Here is a 24,202-nt window from a genome sequence, read left to right on the forward strand (position 1 = left end):
CTTTTCTAGGTGCTGCAGGGAAACTGGCACTTGCAAATTTAAACCTAGTTTACTTTTTGATTTGAAGAGGATCTTACTTATAAAATGATGGTTGGATGAGACTGAATAGGGAGGCAGATTTGATTCAAAGAAGGAAGCACTTTCTAAAATGTTTTTACACTACCCAATTGAATAGGATATGGTCACTCAATAGGTTAAGACGACCTGTCAGAACACTGGATCATTCTCCAATAGATACTATAGATTATATCATGGTAAAGAGGAACCATCTTACCTAGGAAGATAAAGTCATTTTCACTTTTCAACCCTGAAAATAACAGCAGCAAGAACTCTGAGTTTCTGTAAACAATATTAAGACAATGTAACAGACCTAGAAAAGTTACTGCTATATTCTACATATCATTTTTTTTAAAGATTTTCTTTTTAAGTAATCTCTACACCCAACATAGGGCTTGAACTTATAACCAGGAGATCAAGAGTCGCATGCTTTACTGCCTAAGGCAGCTAGGGGACCCTACATATCATTTTAAAAAGAAAAAAAAAATGGGGGTGCTTGGGTGACTTAGTCAGTTGAGTGTCTGAGTCTTGGTTTCAGCTCAGGTCATGATCTCAGGGTCATCATATCCAGTCCAAGGCAGTGTCCATGCTCAGTGGGGAGTCTGCTTACCCCCTCCCTCTGCCCCTCCCCCCACTCGCTCTCACTTGCTCTCTCTAAAATAAATATTTTTTAATTTCAAAAAGAAAAAGAAAAAAAAGTGTTGTGGGGGGTGCCTGGGGTTTCAGTTCAGGTCCTGATCTCAGGGTCGTGAGATCAAGCCCATGCTCCAGTGGAGTTTGCTTAAGACTCTCTCTTCCTCTCCCTCTCCCCCTCCCCCGTGCCCCCCACGTGCATGTGCTCACGCACTCTTTCTCTCTCTCTCTCATAATAAATCTTTAAAAAAAAAAAGTGTTTTGGATTTTCTCTGAAGAAAAAAAGTACTGTTTCTTCTATAAGCACAGCTGCTTTGTAGCAAAGATTTATAGACTGCCACAACTCCATTCATTCCTACTTTTAAGGAATTCACTTCATCTTTTGCTCACCTACTCAGTTTGAAAACTAAGAATGTGATTTTAAATAAAATGACGTAAAGAACTTGAATCCTATTGCCGTCAAAAGTGAACAGCCAATGATTAAGAAATTTAGTAGCTCAGGGCACCTGGCTGACCCAGTCGGAGGAACATGAGACTCTTGATCTTGGAGTCAGGAGTTCGAGCCCCATGTTGAATGTAGAGATTACTTAAAAAAAAACTGGTAGCTCAATTTAAAAATTCATAAATAACTTCAAAACAGAGCAAAACATTTTCACTAAAAAAGGAAAACACTCTTCCATTCATTTTAGAGTGAATCACACCTAAATCTAGACGAGATGATTTCACCAGTGTCCTCATTTTACAGAAGAAGAAATTGAGAGGTAAATAACTGTAATTCAGTTACTGGTTTACATTTTCTCACATCACTGATATTTCTGCCCTTATTAATGTGGCTATAAATGTGTAAATCATCCATCATGTTTTTCTACTCTATGACTACTAGCTACAACTTCAGGACAAGGATTAGATAGAGAAATTTTAAAACTCCAACACTTATCACATTGAAATAACATAACAGCTTTGCTTAAAACAAAATGAAAGTGAATAAAAGTATTTGCATTTCTGCTGGGTAAATGACGGTTTTGCCTCATAACTGGTCTACAAAACAAGACATTTCTGGCTATAGTATGACAGGGGCACAAAAAAGGGAGGCGATTAAAGGAAAGTTTTACAAATCAAGAAAAAATCCCTAGTGTTCCACAAGCTCCTCTCCGAAGAACGAAATGCAGTTAAAGAGCGATGGAGAATATGTGGGCTTGAACAGATCTTTAGGATTTCTTCCAATACTAAGATTCGATGAGAATTCAGAACTCAAAATACTGCATTACTCACAGTTGAATTTATCTATGCGAAAAGAGCAATAATAGTTCCATTTCTTGATATTAGGAACATGTTTCCTTATGAGAGACGCAGCTTTTCAGACTTAGGGTGGGAGTAGAGCGTATTTTTCCAAAAGCGAAAACCGGAGCACTCGGGATAGCTGGTCCGAGGTTACTCAACAGCTACGCTACGGGACTGGGATGAACATGAGCCTCCCCCGTTTGTTGCACTAGTCCTTCACGAGGTCGGCCGAAGCAGGAATTTTACTAAGAAACTTAAACTCCAGTGTCTAGAAAATGGGCCTTATTAATTCTTAGGCAAACTTTTAAAGTAATACCTTTACTTCCGGAATTCTCTGGTAAGTGACCTCCAGGGCAAGCTCACCCCTTCGTGCGTTCCTGCCCAAGGTCCTTTGGGGGAAGGGACACAATCGGTAGGAGGTGGATGGCCCGGCTCAGCCCTCTGGGAAACTCCGCCCAGCGGGCTCCCGTAGCAGCCGGGAGACTGCGCGCACCTGCAGGGCGCTCGGCGCCTCTTTCACTCGCGGCAACGCCCCCGCCCACCCCTGCCCCGCGAGGCACTCACCTGGGGCGTCGGCAGGGGCCTGGTTCCTGAAGGTGGCCGTCTCGGCCCGTCCCACATGTGACGCGGGCCTCCAGGGCCGAGGGGCCCCCAGCGGCAGGTAGAAGGGACCGGACTTCCGCCGTATAGCCCCCCGCCTGAAGTTGTAGCCGCCCTCGCCGCTCATCGCGCTGCGTTCGCTCGAAGCTCCGGGCTCTCTCCCACCCTTGTTCGTCAGCAAGTGTGCGCTCGACCGGCTCCTTCGGGGTGACGGGACCCCGGGGGGCGTCGCCTGCGTGCCACGCTCGGCGCGACTCCAGAGGGGCTACTGCGGGCTGCTCGGCGCCCCCTCGGCGGGTGCCCCGCCGTCCCTTCCTTCCCGGGACGCTCAGAGCCGCGTCTTCAGAGAGTTGGGCTCGGACTCCTGCCGCAGCCGCAACGCCTCAGTCTCTGCGGCGTCCGCACTCACCTGACGCCGCTACTGCAGCGGCCGGCCGGGCTGCGTCCACCCTCTTCCGCGGAGCCGAGAGCCCGCAAGCCTCGAGGGCGGAGTGTAGAGACCGCCGAGGACAGGCTGTTGGCGCCGCCGCCGCTACCGCCGCCTCCTGAGGGGGAAGCAGCCAGGGACTCCGTGCCAATGGGAGCGCCCTGGGCGCGGCTCCCGAGCCGGTTTTCTCCGGACGGCTCCGCCCCTGCCCCGCCCGGTGCGCCGCGGGCTCGCCCATTGGCCGAGAGAAGCCGCGCGGGCGCACACCTGTGGCGCACACCTGGGTGCTCAAAAGGTCAGCCGCGCTCCTCTGCGGGCAGTGCGCTGGATGCGAGAAGAAAGGAAAGATAATTAACGGCTACTCTGGACTCTACCCAGGGACCTGCCATTCTAGCATACCCCCATGCTAAGGGTCATACCTGCGTCTCACGCCGCAGTGCTGAGCCCTTGATAATAATCTTACTCATGCCTTAGAGCTACCCGGTGAATTAAGTATTTCAGATCAGGAAACCAAAGCGTGGAACCTACAGTGAGTCACTGCATACCTAGAATCCCTACTCGATTTTCTGCATCAATGTCTTGTCCTTATCTCACTGAATCAAATTATCTTACCAGAAGCATCAGACTAGAGAAGAAGAGGGATGTGTGGAAGTAAAAGAGAAAGGTGGAGCTAACAATCCACAGGTTTCCAGAAGAGCATCAGAACCCCCCCCCATCACCGTGAACACTTTTAGGACTTTATTAGTAAAACACTTTAGAATCCATTTAATTTGTTGTTTTGTTTAACATTAGCTAAATGGCAAATTGAAGAAAACATGTTAAATTGGTTCCTTTATGTGCATTTAAAAATTCGCTACTCTTAATAATGAAGAGGTTGTGTTCCAAAATCACAGAAATGGGAGGGGAAAGGACAGCATTCCAAGTACCCCAACTCAGGCAGAAAAAGTTCTCTAGCCATCACTTCCACCTTAGAAGCCACTCCACATTTATTCAAATGGTCCTTCACCCAGGTAATATCTCCTCCAGCAACCTGAGGTTAGCCCCTAATCCAGTCCTCCTGAGGAAACCTTTAAGGAGGGCAATTCAACTGTCTCAGTCTCCTGGGCTGCTACTTCAATAGACATACCCCTGAGGAGAAGAAAATACCCCCTAGTTTTTAATGCATCCTTTCAGACCTTGATGAAAGGAAGTTTTGCTCCCTTTGGATTTATTATGCATATCACCACATTGCCCCTAATTATTGCTTCTCTTTCGGTGTAATTGCAGTGTTATCTACTGTGCCATATAGTACTGGAAATAATTTAAACAAGTAGTTTCAAATAGAAATTAATGTTGAAAGAGGTTTTACTCCATATTAACATGAGCTAACCACAATTGAAAAGCAAATTTGTAACAATGTATTTGGTTCCATAAAAAGGTAGTATTGCAATCAATACTATTGTACTAACCACCTATGGAGTAACCTTAGAATAACCTATTTCTTAAGTAGGAAGATGCTGCCAATCTTTTCCTTTTTTTAAGATTTATTTATTTATTTATTTTGAGGGGTACAGAGGAAGAGGGAGAAAAACAGACTTCCCACTGAGCAGGGAGCCTGATGTGGGGTTGCATCCCAGGACTCTGAGATCATGACCTGGGCCGAAATCAGGAGTTGAACTCTTAACCAACAGAGCCACCTAGGCGCCCCTGCAATCTTTTTTAGAGAACTGGTTACTGATGAAATCACCCCCCCACACACATACACACAGCATGCACACACACACACACACACACACACACACAGAAAAATACTTTCTCTGTAGAAAAGCTCATTCTTCCTCTAGAGAACTGCAGTAAACATACCTGTTTGGGGCAAAAAGGTATCTTACCACAAGTATTTGCAGCAGAAGTTCTATGCTTCCTCATTTGGATATTTTGAGTTATGTATACATATTTCTATTTCTTTCTTGGTTCAAAGTTGTTCATATTTGCCTAATAATATAATATCACTTCACATCAGTGGATGTCTGTATTTGCAGATGGGATGTTTTATAACATATATATCATCTGGGGCGCCTGGGTGGCTCGGTCAGTTAGGCATCTGCCTTCAGCTCAGGTCATGATCCCAGGCTTCTGGGATTGAGTCCCACATGGGGCTCCTTGCTCAGGAGGGAGACTGCTTCTCCCTCTCCCTCTGCTGCTCCCCCTGCTTGTGCTCTCTCTCTCTCTGTCAAATAAATAAATAAAATCTTTTTAAAAATATATGTATATCTGACATTACCTCTATCAATGTTACTCCTCCTTACTATTTTCTGATAGAAACCATTTCTAACAGGCTTTGCATTTGATGGCTGTGTTTTGCAACAGTGAGTGAGTCAAGCAACTCCATTTGATCTCAAGTTATCTTAGGTTAGAGTAGAACAAAATACTGAATATTGTCTTGGACATATAGTCTTCATATACTGCTTTATTCATCTATATAACTAGTAGGAAGTTTGCCACTAATTAACACATATTGAATGCGAGAATTGCACTGGACACAGAGACATGCACATTTCTTTTTCTTTTTCTTTTTTTAGGATTTTATTTATTTATTTGAGAGAGAGAAAAAGAGAGAGAGATCACAAGCTGGGGGCAGGGAGAGGGAGAAGCAGGCTCCTTGCTGAGCAGGGAGCTCGACGCAGGGCTCAGTCCCAGGACTCTGGGACCATGACCTGAGCTGAAGGCAGACATTTAACCGACTGAGCCCCCAGGCACCCCGAGATGCACATGTTTCGCAGGTGTTTACACATGGCAGCTCTCTGTGACTAAGGCAGTTCTGAATGCTAACCAAATTCCGTACCATTTCCCTTGGGCGCACACTTCCCTTGCAGTTAGGTGGAGCCATGTAACTACAGCCTTCAGAATTTTGTGGACAGAAGTGGTATGTGTCACCTCAGGCCTGGTTTCTGCACCCTCACCACGAGACGCTCTAGTCCTCTTCTCTGACTGCCAGATGGAATGCAGAAGGACCTTTGGAGGAACCTGGAACCCCACACTATGGTGGAGCCTCTGTATGGAGAGGAGTTGGCAGCCCAGAATCACGTCTTTCCTAGGAATTAACATAATAAGATCAGACTAGAAAAATGCATAGGAAGATTATCCCTAGACTATTCCTTCCTATAGGAAGACTATAGACTAATTCATGTTCCTTAAATTTTATCTTTATATTTCCCAATGTAGCAAAAATCGTATGTATATTGATATATGTCTTTTAGTTCTAGTTTAAATGTTTTAAACAAACATTCAATTTAATTTTAACAACCTAACCAGTCTCCAATTGATCAAGTCCCTAATAAGCAAGATAAAGCCAAAAAAGAATATTCAGGAGAAAAATTATGAATCAGTAAGCTGTTTCAACTACTGATAGGACATCATTTCTGAAACTAGAATCTTAGAGAAATCAACACTTTGTAGCAAAGTCATTCTTATTTTTATCTCACTAGAGAAAGAGAAGACTTCTCTCTTTTTAATAACAAATTATGTTATTTCCTCAGTAAATGAACTATAAATTTATCAGTCACTTTGATGCTATCACTGGGTAGGAATTTATATAAATGTCATTAAAGTAATAAAGGTCACTAAAAGCCATGAACCATACTGACTTTTTGTAGTAGCATTTATAGAAGATAATTTTATAAAAACCTAAGTGAAGAAGATGATGCATTTATTTTAACAGGAACTTAGTAAACAGTATGATATATTGAGCTGATACAAGCTGAGATTTCAATAGTTTCATATATATGAAACCATATATATGAAATCACATGTTAGAAATTATACAATCATAGATATATAATTTCATATGTATTATTTAACGTTAATTAATTTCCATGTTAATTTAATTCCTACATCTACATTTTGACCAGGTATTGCATATATTAGTGACCTGTACATGGAAATATATAGACACACCTCTTAGAAGATTTGCACGAATTTGAGGTGTCACCTGAAACTGTCATGGTACAAGTTAGGCCTTCTACTTAAATTGACCACCATTGCTCTTTGAAAGGAAATGGCTAGTCAATATCTTTTTAAAACCACTTGGTAACTGGAGAGAAAGCAGTTACTTTTTTTTTTCAAAGATTTTATTTATTTATTTGACAGAGACACAGCGAGAGAGGGAACATAAGCAGGGGGAATGGGAGAGGGAGAAGCAGGCTTCCTGTGGAGCAGGGAGCCTGATGCGGGGCTCGATCCCATGACCTGAGCTGAAGGCAGATGCTTAACGACTGAGCCACCCAGGAGCCCCCGAGAAAGCAGTTACTTTCTAAAGTACACAGTTCCTGGCTTCATGGGGACTATAGTTCCATGAGATGTATCAGGAGTTTTCTAGAGGAAGTCAAAATTAATGGAGGGGCACCTGGGTGGCTCAGTCGGTAAGCCTCTGACTCCTGATTTTGGCACAGGTCATGATCTTGGGATCGTGAGATCGAGCCCCATGTGGGCTCCTCGCTGAGCATGGAGGCAGCTTGAGATTCTCTCCCTCTCCCTATGCCCCGCCCGCCACTCATACAGGTGTGTTCTCTCTCTCTCAAATAAATAAATAAAATCTTGGGGAAAAAAACAACAAAATTAAGGGAGAATGGAAAGGTGAAGACATGGCCTAGTGGAGGAGATAAAGAGCTATCCATGACAAAATGTTTTAATGATCATTCAGTGAATCTTGCTACTGTCAAATTTCTTTTATCTATTCTGAGGAATTTGACAATTTCTCTGACTTCCAATTGTATTGCTTTGTATGTGATAGAAAATTATTTAGCTTATCTGAAGAAATAATACAAGTTTATCTACTTATAGGTAACTTCTTAAGTCCCATAAAACACCTTTTTTTTTGCAAGGAAATATGGAAATACAGTCATTCCTCCAACAAATATTTGCTAGTATCACATTTGCACCCAATACTACAGTTACTAATATCACATTTGCAACCATTGTTCAGTTTTTGTACCTTTGTGTATACACTCTAAGATTTTTGTCTTGATTCCACCTTATAGTGAAATCTCTTTGGAGACTTTTTTTTTTTTTAAGTAGGCTCTACGTGGGGCTTGAACTCACAACCCTGAGATTGAGACCTGAGCAGAGATCAAGAGTCAGATGCTTCACCAACTGAGCCACTCAGGTGCCCCTCTTTGGAGGCATTTTAAATGCTTTTAAAACCACCACATGCAGACCTACAATGCACAAATTCAATGATCATGAGGTATCCAAAATAGCCAAATTGTTAGAAACAGAAAGTAGAACGGTGGTTGCTGGGGCCATTGTTCAAAGGGTACAGAGTTTTAGTTTTGCAAAAAGAAAAAGCTCTAGAGCCTATACATATAGTTAACACTACCATACTATACACTTAAAATGGCTAAGATGGTAAATTTCATGTTATATATTTTTACCACAATTTTTTTTTAAAAAAACCTCAATGACCAAGTTTCCACAGGTACAATTACATATTTTATCAGGAGCTATTCTAGCCTTCAACAATTATATGATATCACTGATGATAAGATGCTACATAATTTCAGAGATGTTAAAAAGTAAAAAAAGGAAAAAATGTGTCCTAAGATAGATGAAATACGATATACATATATTTGTGAATATATACATTTTTGTACTTTTATAAATTAGAATAACATTCTGATAGACTTTTTAAAAAGATTTATTTATTTATTTTAGAGAGACAGAGAGTGTGAGAGAGAGTGAGTGGGGGGGGGCAGGGCAGAGGAAGAGACTCTCCAGCAATTTCCCCACTGAGCGCAGAGTCCTACGTGGAGCTCGATCCCATGACCCATGAGATCATGACCTGAACTGAAACCAAGAGTAGGGGGCTTAACCAACTGAGCCACCAGGCACCCCTCTGATAGACTTTTTTTTTAAGGATTTTATTTTTAAGTAATCTTTACACCCAACATGGGGCTTGAACTCACAACCCTGAGATTAAGAGTCACATGCTCTACCGACTGAGCCAGCCAGGCTCCCCATGATGGACTTTTTCTATGTGATTTAAATAAATTTCCTTTTTCAAATATTTTATGTATATATGTATGTATATATTTTATATACTTACTTATTGCTGGAAGAGGTATATTCTTTGAGCTGAAATATTCCAGGATTGATCAAGAGTAAATTAGTGGTGGAGTATATAAAGAAGTTAGAAAATGTATTAAGGAGCTACAAAATATATAACAAAATACAAAAAAATGTTTTATGGAATAACCAAAGCCCCATATCTCATTCAGTAAAGTGTGTTTTTCCTGTTAATTCGGTTTTATACACCTTAAATATATCAACTCATAAATTATTAAAAATTAAAAGAATGTGACAAGCACTCTTGGCTGTCTACTCAGCTGCCATCCCTACTTTTCCTTGTTAACAAAACCCAGTGTCATTCAAATGTTGGCAGCAATATGGGCAGACAAGTTGTGTTCCTTCATAGGGAAAGCCAGATGGGGTCAGATGATCATGGTAATCCTATTTTCTTTGCCAGTTGATGATTTGAGGGGAGAGCATACATGCATATATAACTGGTTCTGCATTGTGGGTCTTAAGGGGAAATCTGCTGTGGACTTCTGGGAAGAATTTTCCTCCTCAATAAAAGAATAACCTATTGAAAAGAACCCATTCCCTACCCACCTCCTCCATGCTCCTTCTGCTTAGATGTGGCTTTGTAAGGATACCGATGTAAGTCCTGAGCTGCTGTAGTCATCTTGTGACCAGGAGGAGAGATGTTGCTGGATCTACTGAGGGTGGCAGAACAGAATGTTGGAAAGAGCCCGGGGCCTTTGCGGAGTTCAATGAGCTATGCAACCAACCCTGAAACTTCCTACGTCTTGAATCCTTGATAAGTGATCAGATAAATTGTCCTTAGAGTTAAGCCCCCATTAGTCACACTTTCTTGTTACCTGTAGCCAAAAGCATACTAATACAAGTAAATAGTTTATCCGAATTTTAAGAAAAGTACTTAAAGTTGTAAAATTATAAAGCCTCGTATTTAATCTTTTAGTATTGCTGCTTAGAAGGGTTTTATTTTAGAATTTATACATATCCCTCTGTTGTTTTTGAATGAGATAATCTAGGTAACAAGCCAGCAAACTATGACCTGTGGGCCAAATGCTGCCCACCCACTAATTATTTTTGTATGGCCCATGAACTAACAATGGCTTTTAATTTTTCAAATGGTGGTGGGGGGAATCAAAATAATAGTATTTTATGACATATAAAATTTATGTAAAATGCCAATTTCTATGTCCATAAATAAATTTTTGCTGAAGCCCGTGAGCAGCTCACGACTGCTTTCACACTACAAAGGCAGAGCTGAGCGGCTATGACATGGACGAGATGGTAAGCCAGTCCGAAGACATTTCCTCTCTGATCCTTTACGAAGCTTTTGACTCCTGATTACAACGGAAATAAGAAACCTACATAAAAGTTTCATTTGATTTTGAAAAATGATAAAACTATTATCAAAACCTGTCACTTAGGGGCGCCTGAGCGGCTCAGCTGTTAAGCGTCTGCCTTTGGCTCAGGTCTTGATCCCAGGGTCCTGGGATGGAGCCCTGCCTCCGGCTCCCTGCTCCGCGGGAAGCCTGCTTCTCCCTCCCCCACTCCTCCTGCTTGTGTTCCCTCTCTCGCTGTGTCTCTCTCTGTCAAAAAAAATAAATAAATAAAATTAAAACAAAACAAAACAAAAAAAACCTGTCACGTAAGCTCTGCTAGATGATGCCTTTTTACATACCATAACAGTGTCAACGGAAGCTGACATACTGAGGCTGTAAGATGGTGTGCTAATCTATAATTGCACATCTACACCTTTCCCCAATGACACCATTGCTTTATTACAAGGCTCACGTCTATAGGCATTTGCAGTTGCCCACAGAACTCTGCATCGTTAGAAAACAAAATAGCCATATTCCAAACGCCTTGAAATTTCTCATGGGAAAGAGACAAACTATAAATCTGAAGTCAGTGATATTATTTACACAATACATCCACTAGAGTTTTTTTTTTTCAAAGTAGACACAAATAGATAAACAATAAACATTTTAATGAGAATATTGGCAATCAGAAATACTTTTTAAAGCAGGGAATAAACATTTTCATGTAAATAGATTTCAGTTTGTCATGAGAAAAGACTCCTCATTTTTTAGTCTCCAAAGGGCAAATCAAAACCTTTGTTTACGGAATGTATCTCTTTCCTACATTTATTACAGTTATGTATACTTTTGTCTGATTTTCCTTTCTAGATTGTAAGCTTCTTGTTGGTGGAGTCTGTTTAATTCATATTTGTATCCTCTGTAGCATTTTGCACAGTGACTTCTATACAGTAAAATGCTCAGTGAAATTTACTGAAGAAAACTGCATTAAAGAAAAAAATGTGCATTACCATTAACAGTAATTCCTCTTGAAGGAATGGATCCCAAGAGTCAGAAATTTAGATGACAATATCTGTATAAGGATTTTAATGGCATTATTATTTATAATAGTAAAAGTCTAGAAGCAATTTAAATGTCCCCAAATAGGAGAGTATTTTATAAAGTATAGTTTATTCATTCTATAGAATAACATACCAGCCTTAAAAATGACATAATTGAAAACTTTTAATACCCTAGAAAAAAATTCACCATAAAATGGTAAGAGAAAAAAGCAGGATTCAAAACTGTATATTCAGTATGATTCCAGGAAGGGCACTAAAGTATTATCAGCAGTTTTAATTGAGAGATGATTGTGGGTGAATTTTATTGCCCTCTTTCTACTTTCCCACATCTTGCAAATTTGCTAAAATAAATATGTATTGCTTTTATTACTAGGAAAAGACAAACACACGTTTGGGAAATAAATGAATGGGGTTGGCAGAACCTCTTCTGTGACCGTCTGAAAGAAAATAATCTGATTTATTCCAGCTGAAATGAATGGGTTTTTAAAATTTTTTTTAAAGATTTTATTTATTCATTTGACAGAGAGAGCACAAGCAGGGGCAGTTGCAGGCAGAGCAGGGAGGCAGGAGCCCCGCTGAGCAGGGATCCCGAAGAGGGGCTTGATTCCAGGACCCTGGGATCGCAACCTAAGCTGAAGACAGACGCTTAACTGAGCGAGCCACCCAGGTGCCCCCCAAATGAATGTTTTTATCCTGAACTGATCAGGTCTCTCACAAACTTCCTGCTTGTGAGGAAGAAATGTAAGTAACTCCCATCAAGGACAAAGAGAAGCTCTACCTACTGGTATGAATATGAGCAGGGCTCGGCTGTGAATGGGATCTTGAACTTATAGCTAACACTGCATCCACAGCCTCACCAGCGTGATCCTCACTTCTCCAGCCAATTATCACCCTGGGTCTTTGCTGATCTAGAGTATATTTAAGAACATGATCAGTTCTTGGGGGGCCTGGGTGGCTCAGTCAGTTAAGCGGCTGCCTTCAGCTCAGGTCATGATCCCAGAGTCCTGGGATCGAGCCCCACGTCGGGCTCCCTGCTCAGTGGAGAGCCTGCTTCTCCCTCTCCCTCTGCCTGCCTCTCTCCCTGCTTGTGCTCTTTCTCTCTGTCAAATAAATAAATAAAATTTAAAAAAAAAAAAGGAACATGATCTTTTCTTGCATAATTTGTTCAATACCTTAGGCATAATATTTCCATCTGAAAATAGGCACGTGCTCTCTGTGCTTCTTTTCAGACTTTATCAGATGTATTCTGGTGAATGTTTTAACTATATTATACTGCATTCATATCCTAAATGAGAGGACTGCTCTACAAGTATCGATATTGTTCAGTATAGGGTTGCAAGCACCAGGAAATTGCCATTACTTTGGCACGTGTTCCAGTTTTTCATATGATAGTATAATTTTGCTCAAGGAAGTTTTGAGACTCCACTGATACATGTAGTATGTGGTCAATAAATGTTCATTTAATGACTGTGCAAGAATTTTTTGTAGTAACTAAACAGTTTATAAGGGAAAATTGCAATTTTAATGGTCATGTGTTATATTATAGAGAGAACATAAGAACAGGTTGATGCCTACACATTGAACTCATTTAATTTTTATGTCAACAATAGAAGAGACATGAAGTTACTCCATTTCTCTGGTCTGATCTCATTTAAGTTCTAATGAAGTATATTGAGCAAGAAAATGTCCTTTAAATATAAGGTAAATATCTTTAAAAATATATAGAAACTGTATAGTACTGTGCACAACATATTCCAATGTGGACTTTGGAATATTCAACATCCAATAAGAACGTATTTCTAAAGAGTACTTCTGAAAAATCTTGTTTTTCCTATCAACCACTAGATGTGGAAATTAAATGACACTACTGATAACGGTAGGCTGTCACTATCCAGTCCAAAGACAGCCATTTACCAATAAAATGTACTTTTGAAGAACAGCCTTTGGTTTGGTGTGCATAATTAAAACCGCATTATCGGGGTGCCTGGGTTGCTCAGTCGTTGGTCATCTGCCTTCGGCTCAGGTCATCGTCCCAGGGTCCTGGGATCGAGCCCCTCATCGGGCTCCCTGCTCGGCGGGGAGGCCTGCTTCTCCCTCTCCCACTCCTCCTGCTAGTGTTCCCTCTCTCACTGTGTCTCTCTCTGTCAAATAAATAAATCAAGTCTTTAAAAAAAAATAAAATAAAACCGCATTATCGTAATTTTACATGAATTCAAGTCAGCTTTGTTTTTGCATCTGCTGGAAAGAAGTGACATTAAAGAACTCTTCACAGGAGATAGACTTTTAATAGGTAATGTTTTCATCAGTTGGATTTTATTTTCATCTTTGTTTGATATTTATTAAGTAGGCATACTTACCTAGGTTTGTAATTTGAAGAGACTTTCCATATTATATAAGTATACTTAGTAACATGGACTTTATTTTCTAATAAAGTAACCCAGAATTAGGACAACTATTTATGAGAATAAAGAGAAGGCTGACTTCAAAATATATATTACTTTCTGCCAATTCTAACAAAATAGTCAGGTTTGAAGTTTGAATCTACACAAATATAAGAAAAATGGTAATTCTCAGCAGCAAGCTAATGCTAAGTTTAGCAGTGTGACGGTATCTTTTTTCTTTTAAAGATTTTATTTCTAAGTAATCTCTACGCCCAAAATGGGGTAGGAACCCACAACCCTGGGATTAAGTGTTTCATGCTCCACCAACTGAGTCAGCCAGGCAACCCATAACAATCTTTCTTTTCTTACCTTTGTATTAGGAAGAAAGTTTGTGCAAATGTATTGGGGGGGTGCTGCAAATGTACTGGGGGGGCTGCCAACGTATTTTTAAAAGATGCCCTTATTTTTATAGAAAATTTGGGTGAAAGGGTCATTCAAGGAGAGATTTGGAATTAACAACTAGAAGAAAGAACAGTTTCGTCTCCGGCTATATGTTGAAAAACATGAGTTATCTTAAGGATTATTTGTAGGGTCAATTACAAGTTCATTAGAATTGAGAGTTACCAATAAGTCTGTTGAATAAAATTATCTGATTCAAATTCTTATTGGAGAAACATAAATGGGCATGTCCCAAAGCTTCAAAAAGGCATGAGACCTATTTGTAAAATAAATATTGGGATTTTAAGCCAACATTGTCATGAAATGAGATTTTGTAATGCTCACTCCAAATTATTAGAATATCTTAAAAGACTAGTTTTTGAACATGCTATTGCTTAATGTTCATTGGGGTTGATATTTTTAGTTGGATATTAACATCTAAAAATCTAAACATGTAATTTAATAATTTTAAAAACTGAAACAATCACAATGTGAACAGGATTATATTTGTTTTCATCTTCTTTTTTAATACGGACCCACCTGCCCACCCTATTTAATAGTGTGATCTATTTCATCTTCTCCCCACCCCAACGCAGCATAATCTCTTTTCCTGGTTCTGCTTTTTTTCTTTTTCCATAAGTTTCACTATATAATATACTTTGATATTTACATTTTTATTCTGTTTACTGTTTTTTGTGTATCTCCCTCATCAATGCAACATATCCGATACAAACTCCAAAAAGACATGAACCTTCTTTGCTTTGTTTTCTGATATATTAAGCCCTTAGAGCAAAATCTGGCTCAAAACAGGTTCTCAGGAACCTCTGAGATCGTGACCTGAGCTGCAGGCAGACATTTAACCAACTGAGCCACACAGGTGCCACTAATTTTTGTTTCTGACTTAGTCCTAAAATTTTTGAGAGCGCATATTTATTTTTTCTTTTTTGAATAGATACTATATTTCCATGGTTGAAACAGGAAAACAATATAAAAAGGCATTCACCTCCTAGTGAGGAATTGGCTCCCCTGGTTCCTTTCCACCATACACTTTGCTCTTTTTATCTGTAAAAGAGATAGCCATTTCTATAGGTCTCCACTGTTACTTTACCAAAAACAAGAAAAAAATTAATATATATTCTGATTTTCTCCCTTTCTTTCCTATAGGGTAGCTTAGTAAAACATGAGCCCTGATATTTTCAGTACCAAAGGCTCTCAATGAGGTAAATAATTTTTTTCTCTTTGATTTATTTAGAAGTTGATATAAGTCACTTATTAATCTTGGGCTATTAGCTCTTCTAAATGACGTAAAACTTCCTGTGATATTTGACTGGCATTAATCATTCAGAACTTCAAAGGAAGTCAAGTTATGAAGCTATCAGTAGGGATCTTAGTTTTACTTAAATATACAGTAATTAAAATGTCTACTGCTGTTATGAAATTTACTAATGATTTTTATAATCTCTATACAGTTTGATAGGTATTCAGAATTTAAAAATTTTAAGTTAAAATGTATGGCTGCATTGGGTTATGGAATTATTGCAAGATTCAACTTGATAACTCTTTGAAGTAATAGCATTAAAATGTTTTGTCCCAGATAATAAGCACATTATTTTTTTTCTTGCAAGCACAGAAACTGGAAAATCCATTCTGTTAATAATGAAGTCCAGGTTCTGGATAGGTACCTTCACTGTCCTGGGATGGAGCCCCGCCCTGCAATGGGCTCCCTGCTCAGCAGGGAATCTGCTTCTCCCTCTGCTTCTGCCCCTCCCCACACTCATGCTCGCTCTCTCTTTCTCTCTCAAATAAATAAATAAAATTCTAAAATAATAATTATTTAAAAAATAGTAATTAAAAAATAAAAATTAGCATGAATTCTAGAGAAATAATTGTTCTAAAGCAGGCTATAGCAGCAGAAGTATTTTGAAAAACATGGAATTTGTTCAAATTTAAGCCCTGGTGTTTACAAGCTCTGTGCATTGGAAAGGTATTTAGCCTCTCTACACCCCAACTGTCTCATTTTATAAATGAGGATAAAAATGCCCACCTGGCAAGGTTATTGCAAAGATTAAAGGAAATGACATATGTGACTTCTTTCAAATGGTGTTTAGTCTTTGATAGCTAATATTATTTCCAATAACATAACGCTTAGACTATTGGAGTCTTATCTGGATGAAATTCTTCATTCACTTATACATGCATTAATTCAGTTATAACTTTACTCTTTAACAGGATGTCACTATAGTTATGATTTATATATCTTTATATTGTTTTCTACATTTAAATTACATTATGAATTATGTTTACTTCTGATACAGGCAATACTTTTTCCAGTGAGATTTATTTTCCTTGACAGTTAATGTTGTGGCTGAATTATCCTTTTTTCTTAAAGTATTTCAATGATAGTTGATTCATAAAATGTTTAAGAAGGAACTCTGTCAGATGATTTCATTGTACACATGAATACTCCTTCAAACACAGTTAGAGATCTAGATTGAACAAGAGAGAATGAGAATAACCATTCACTTAATTTAAGGACCATTTCCCTCAGTTGGTTTGTATTTAGTGCCTGCTGATATTACAACAGGTAACGTTAGGTTCTATAAACTCAATTCCAGATGTGTTATAACTAAGGCTTGATGGCAAGGGGCCAAGGAACCCATCTCTCAGGAACCTATTGCTCAAGTTCAAAATTTGAGTTCCCACAATGTACTAGTCAATGTGTGTACAACCCCAAATAAAGAAAAGCCCTCCTACAAGTTCCCATCAATTCTGGACTCTTCCTTACCTCCAGTGTGGATGCAGGGCTACCCAAATCACCTGCAAAATGCAGGGATAAGAAGAAACTTTCTTGGTTCTCTTGGAGGCTGATCCAGTTTTTAGCTTTTGAATGTGACTATCAGCTTCATTGTGTAAGAGAAGATCATGGATCGAACAGATTTATAGATCCAACCTCCAGGAAAAGCAAAGACTTTCAGAAGAGAAAAAAGGAGAGGTTTGGGAAAGTTTACACTATTTTTTCTAGTGCTGTATTCATACAACAGGTAAGCAGGCACCTTTAGCTAGAATTGTTGCGGTGCCCATTAATTTGTTTTGTTAGGGTGAGGATTGCATTAGAGGTTTCAGCTCATCAAAACCTCACGTAAGTCCATATTTGCTCCAACACATATTTGAAGAAGGAGCTAGTAAATTAGCCTTCCTCAAAGTTTTGGGACTCTGCTCTCTCTTCATATGAAAGAGAACAAAGAAGGATTGTATTCTAAATAAAGCATACAAACTTCATTCTTTCATTAAAATAATGTTTCTTTTTTTTTTCTTAGAACAGGCATTTTCTTCATGTTGGTACATTCCTAATCTAATTCAGCTAAGTGTATCCTCCTGCCAAAATATCCTTTTAGAAAAGGATACATTACAAGTGTGAAAAGATTACAAGTGGGAGAGATGACAAATGGAGAAAATGGGAAAATTTGATTAACATTACTTACTAGGAATGTGTAGAAATGTCAAAATGTCATTTAGTTTTTAGTTCAAATAAGGGCTCTTTGCATAAATATATAAATCATATAGAAATTCATATACTTTTCCTTTTGTGATAAATACAAGTCAAAATGACATACAGAAAGATTGCTCAAACTGATAAAAAGGTACCATAGATGAAATGAACAAAAGATAACCAGTTTATTTACTGGAAAGAGTTATGCATTACACCATATTCAGTTGGCAGCATAAACCAAGATATAAGAATTGATATATCAGCTTTTGGTTATTTTCTTAGCATTGGAGTGCCTTTTCCAACCACTGAGTGCATGATCAGATTACGCAAACACAAGCACATATCATAAATGGATTCTTCCATGAGACATTCACTTAGGATTGTCTACAATAAAAAAATTTAAAAGGACAAGCAATAATAAATTCATAAGAATTTTTCTGAGTTTAAAATAAATGCATATGTCTTTGAGAACAAGTTTCCTTTGAAATTTGGATTTTAAAAAATGATTAGCAACAAAAGAGTTTCTTAGGTCAGTCTTTTAGTCATGTTTTCATATGGTATTATCATTAGGTGGAAACATTTCACATCATTTAATCCCAAAAGGCATAATAACAAAATTGCAATTAAATGTAGGAATAGCAGAATCATTACAACAACAATTATATAGTGTACAAATCAGGGTTGGCCACACATTACACAAATGTTAATACTGGAAAGAAATACAATTCAGAATCATGTATGGTTCATCATATACGTGTAATCATGCAAATAAAAACACTGAGTAGATTACAAAAATATCATAAAAGATTTTCAAAGAATTGTTTAATTGACTCTAACAGTCAAACCATGGAGCTTAAAAATTTTGTGGCAATAATGGTAAAATCATTTCTTTCCTCTAAGATTTGGTGCATAATCATCTCTATAAACCTAAATGACAAATGATTCATTCTGGATATTCAGTATTATTGAATAATGGTTTGTCAACAAAAAGATGGCATTTCTCTTTACATAGTTCTCTGATCTTTGCTTTTAAATGACTTTTTAGAAAGAAAAACATACAGTCACACTAAAAGCATCCGATTTACTTCTCAGTGTTTTTATTAGAGAACCATAACGATCAGAGAATATTTCTGAAAGAAAGAAAAGTTTTAAAAAAAATGTGTTCTCAGCCAATGTTTTACAGTACTTAAACTCCAATCACAGGAATAATCTGGCTTGGTAGTTTATCCAGGCGTCAGTTTAAATAGGACAAATTTTAAATAACTCTGGAAGAAAGGGATAAAAATACATTGAGGATTAGAGCCATGCATCTCAATATGGAAAGGAGACCAGATATAGGTAATAATCTCCTTACATTCCTAATGGAGAGAAGATCACAAGAGAAATAAGACTCCTATAGTGTTCATATTATGAATATGGGAAAGCTTACATGATGTGAAAATTCTCATGCAAACATTTTACACGCATACTTTTATGTACTCACACCCTTACAGTAAAGGCAGTTAATTACTCCTCTTCTTAAGTAGAACATTATTTCTGGAAAATCCTCAATTGGGGAACATATCTTAATACTAAATATCTTTTTCAGTTATACTTTGAGTAAGAAGGATGAAATAGATGCCTTGACGAAATCTTTGAGATGTCAACATAATTGGATCAGGCTACAAATGCAACACATTAGGGACTATAGCAGTTAACTTGGCATTTAAATAAAGATGAACTTACTTACAGAGGCAACTCATCTGGGGGCATAATTACAGACAATGGAAAAGGTCACTCGGGAGCTAGATTGGTCTTATATGTCCAGAGAAATGGATTTCAAGGTAAAAATCACTTGTCGATATCAGCACTGATCATGCCATCTATCACAACTCCAGTTCAACAACTTTTTGAAGAATTATTTCCCCTTTATTTGAACATATTCTTCTAATTTTTTTGCAATCTTAAATACAAGAATTATTTTAAATCATTCTGGTTTATAAACAAAAAAACCCAGAGGACATTATTTTTTTTTTAACTGTGAACTTTATCCTAAGAGTTCCTTTTGAATCTAGTCCTACTTTCTATCTACAATATCAATGTGTTTGGCCTCCTTGGGCTGAATCAGCACAGTTCCTTACTGGAAATCAATTAGTGTCCCTTGATGTGTCTTTCTGAAAGACAGGTTATGTTTTTTGGCTGATTGATTATAACAATTACACATTAAATTTGCCATTCTTATCCTAGTAGAAAATATATTTCATTTCTTCTTTTTTGTATTTTGTAATTTCTACTTGAGAATTGTAGAGGATTTTAATACTGTCCACATTCACAGTTGGTTTATTTGACCAACATTTCATGGTTGTTTGAAACAGAAGGACTATCTGTACAGAAATATTTTCCAAGGCATTAGAAAGAGGAAATATTGAGATTGAAGATCCTTTTAAGAAAAGATAAAAATTTGAGAGGCATTTGCCCCCCTAAGGGATTGCATACCTTCTATTTCCAAAGTATTCCTGAGGATATTTGTTTTTTTAGACTCTGACAATTGAGGCTTTTTATAGTAAAATTACTAAAGATATTATGAAATATAGCTGGAAGAAAAAATACCACCAATGGTTTTTTTATCAGATATCTTGCAAAAATTAAGATTGCCATCCTATTTTCAAGGGATAAAATATTTTACAACTAATCAGCATAACTTTAATGTATTTTTAAGTTCAAAAGAAGCATAAGATTATGGAATCCCAGAATTATAATACATTATCATAAGATACCTTGCCACCTAACTCAATCCTTACTAGATAACCAATAATATTTAATTTTTGAAAAATCAATATTCTTTATGATCATCAATTTCAGTGATTCATTTTCCACTGTTAAAAATCTCTCTCATCGAGGTAATATAAGTCCTTCACATTAAAGACTTAAGCTTTTCTTATTCCACTCTTAATAATGATATCTAGAGCTGGTACTCTTGTTAAATTTCCTTTCCTTGCAGATTTCTATTGTACCTCCTCTTCCTTAGGCTAAATAAAAGTATCATCTTTCTAAATGGGTCTTTTCTTAATTATTTAATAGCTTTCTGTTTTCTCAAAGTTCTCCAAATTACTCTTATTGAAGCAGAATTGGATGTATGAAAGGGATCTGATGAATCAGAAGTTGATTGGAAAGACTAATCCAAGGGTCCTATATACCCCTGTGCACTCAGACCAAAGGCAATTTATTGCTCTCTTAAATTTAATTTTTTAGCTAAGAGGAATCCTCACTTTGGAAAGCATTTCTGCATAATGACTTCTTTTTAGGATGGTAATTGTGCTTAGTTTTAAAAAACTACCTAATTATTTTGCTAACCACTCTTACCAGTTACCTTTAATCTTTGCCCACTGTGTTCCCAATAATTAGCCAAATTTTTATTGTATTTCGGTAGTTGGTTTTTATTCCCCAAGTCTGTCTTCAGTTAGTCTCATTGGGATTCATTCTTTTTGATTTTCACTGATTCTTCAATAAATTTCAATTTCCTTTTGAATCCTGATTTTTTTTTACAGGTACTAATTTTAACCAATGCCACACATATCTATTCTTTTAAATGCCTCTAAATAAATACAGATATGGCTCAGTTTAAACTAGACTAAATGATGCCACAGTGTAAGTACATGGAATTCTCTCCTACTGCTTAGGGACTATTATCTAATTTTGTGCTGAAAATTAGACATTTATTTCCCAGTTTCTATATCTTCTTGGCAACATTTTGCAAAAATTAACATGTTTACAGAATTCATATTTCAAAACAAGCATTTCCCACTCTGTTAAGATAAAGAACTGAGATAAAACCAGCATATAATAGACTCGAGGGTAAACCTTGCATGGGAAGAAATAAATATTTTGTCTATAGCGTGGTTTTTTCACCAGTTCATAAATACAGATTCAGGGAGCATGAAAGCAATACCACACTGTCAGCACACAGACAGTACTGTGTGAACTTACTGCTCAGTTCCCTGTACCACCAACAAAATCGATGAGGCAACACAAGAAGATGTTCTGAGGTCCTTCTTAAAAAGGCATATTTTCCCTCGGGCACAAACAGTTATTAAAAGTCAACTTAGCAGCTATGCCACTTCTCAGGTCCGAAAACATGATGCTTGAAAAACAAATAAAAAAAAAAAAAAAGCAGGAATGGGGAGTGGGGTAGTTTCTTTCAATTGAACAACAAAACCCACACTGTCTCACTAATACTGGATTACATACAGATACAACACCAATAAAATGAAGCAAATGTTTAGGAACAGCAAGGCAATGCAGGTAGGAAAGAGCAGAACATTAGGTTGTCATGATCTGAACTTTGTGAAGATTTGTTTTGTTTCTTGTTTTTGTATTTTAACCTGAATCTCTATTTTGGTGAAGATTTCCAGGTACTCCAAGTTGCATAATAAATTACACTGTTGAAAATAGCACTCATATAAGGAACTCAAAACCTCTTGGTTGCTTTGGTAATAGTGTGACCACTACTTAATTGGTGTACGACTGACTAAAGTTCCTGCACTGTGCTTTATGATTTACCAACTGGCTGCCATCTTTGATGGACCATCCATTAATGTACCACCCACTCCCACTCAGTAAGCTGAGATCTCCACAACTAGATCTCCACTGTTAGGGCCCTGCATTGTTAACTATCTTTTGTGTTAACAGTGAGGATTGTTTTTGTTTTGAAGAGAAGTTACAGATATAGTTACATGAAAAGGTCAAACCGTTATGGTTTTAAATAAGTTAAGGCTACCTGACTAGACAAGGAATCAGGGCTAGGAGCAATTGTGTGGGCAGCACTTGATAGTTAAGGAGCCCAGGAGTGTTAGACCTTTCAGCTCAATTAGCTGTTTTCCTTGTTTGTCAGATTATGTGCAAAAGAAATTTGCTATGAAAATCCACTGCCTTAAATCAAGTCATAAAAGTTACCCAGCAGAATCTGTAAATGAACTAAGAACATGTACCATCTCAATATAATATAATGATTGTAGGCACCTGAGTGTTTGTCACAAGTAGACAATGAGCTAAGGTTTATTATTTTTTTTTGGCAAGGAAGATTCATTATGAAAAAAAAAAACCTAACAATAACGAAACATACAATCCTAATCAAAATTTGAACACATTATGGGTAAACTAATTACCCAAAGGCTAGCTTACATCTATCTACGTATATATTTTCCCATTTGATACCTTTTTGCAGGAAAGACTCATAGTAGGACCCTGAATTTGGGAAAGTAAAAAAAAAAATTCTGATCATTACATAAACACAGCTTTTTGATTCCCTTCACGTTATTTAGCTTTCTTAACATTATCACACACACATACACACACACAAAGGGGCAGCACCAGTGCATCTACTTGTCTGCAATTTTTAAAAAATTAAAGATGCTGTCAAAAGTTGAATAAGTCAATGAATCATAACATAGTCTTTCTTAGATTTACTTAATGATGTCAAGTGAAGAATTCTAGTTAAAAAAGAAAAAAAGAAAAAACAACCAGCAGTTAATGAGCTACTGATGAGAAAATAAGTGCATAAACAATTATCAGTGTAGCAGCAAAATAGTTATTGTTAACATTCTGATGCACCTCATTTATTATTTTGTGCAAGAAATATGACCACAGTCTGGCCAATTCCAGATTTTGAACTAAATTAAAACTCATACTTAATTGAGCAAATTATGCATATTTAACATTTATAAAGGAATTAAGTTCACCTCTCACAGAAATGATTTTTATAGACATAAATCATGTGGCAAACAAAATACAAAATAAATACCAATGACAAAAAAATATCGGGATCAACTTCTATAGCTGAATTTGAAGTACAAGGAAAGATGATTTTACAATATATGTATTTTACATTGTCTTAGGTCTTCCTTATGCTATCGAGGTAAAGCCAGCCATCTGAGATACATAGTTCCTGTTTCCTTTTATTTTTTGTTTTCATTGAACTCAACCATAGCCATTTGATTGCAGAAGTTTATCTGTGGGACTTAGAGAAACCATAAAAGGTTTCATCACACTGGAGTCTGTGCTTTGTGTTATTCTTCTTTACGTTCTCTCATCTTCCAAAATGATGAACATGAATCCAATCCTACATCTCACAACCGAGAAGAAAACACCTGCTGGATCTTGGGCAGTGTTCTGTGTGTGGCTATAAAGCATTCACCTTAGACATCCGTCCGCAGGAGATGAAGACTAGGGGTAAGGAGGCTTGGAGAGACAGTGGAGAGGGGCGCAGTGCGGGCTGGAATGTGGCTGCTCATCAGGGAGAGCTAGGTCAGAACTGAAAATGAGAAACAAGCGTGTCAGCAAGAAACGCATTTACAGGGGGCCAGGCACACTCGTAAGGGTTAGAGAGACGCAATCTTTTCATAGGAATTTTAAAAACATAAACACAAATTTTGCACAGAAAATAGTTTAAATCTAAAGCATGCCAAGATGAC

The 24,202-nt window shown here is 37.7% G+C and overlaps 2 protein-coding genes across 6 annotated transcripts in view; both read right to left on the reverse strand.

Moving 5' to 3' along the window:
• Positions 1-2,809, reverse strand: part of FGD4 (FYVE, RhoGEF and PH domain containing 4) — a 208,144-nt gene extending 205,335 nt beyond the window's left edge. Inside the window, exon 1 of the mRNA XM_073877727.1 lies at positions 2,536-2,809. Within this exon, the coding sequence (XP_073733828.1) occupies positions 2,536-2,698 (163 nt within the window). The 5' untranslated portion in view covers positions 2,699-2,809. The remainder of the gene's footprint in view (positions 1-2,535) is intronic.
• Positions 2,810-5,898: 3,089 nt separating this feature from the next.
• BICD1 (BICD cargo adaptor 1) overlaps positions 5,899-24,202 on the reverse strand; it is a 228,553-nt gene continuing 210,249 nt past the window's right edge. For 4 of the 5 annotated variants that reach the window (XM_073877734.1, XM_073877733.1, XM_073877731.1 and 1 more), the window contains one exon: positions 17,917-24,042. In XM_073877734.1, coding sequence (XP_073733835.1) covers positions 24,037-24,042 — 6 coding nt within the window. In that variant the 3' untranslated portion in view covers positions 17,917-24,036. Of the gene's footprint in view, positions 6,069-17,916; positions 24,043-24,202 lie in introns of those variants that run through there. The other variant, XM_073877732.1, reaches the window with a different exon arrangement.

This window comes from Callorhinus ursinus, unplaced genomic scaffold (genome assembly GCF_003265705.2).
Source record: "Callorhinus ursinus isolate GAN/ISIS: 27379988/994484 unplaced genomic scaffold, GSC_fseal_2.0 scaffold27, whole genome shotgun sequence".
NCBI lineage: Eukaryota > Metazoa > Chordata > Mammalia > Carnivora > Otariidae > Callorhinus > Callorhinus ursinus.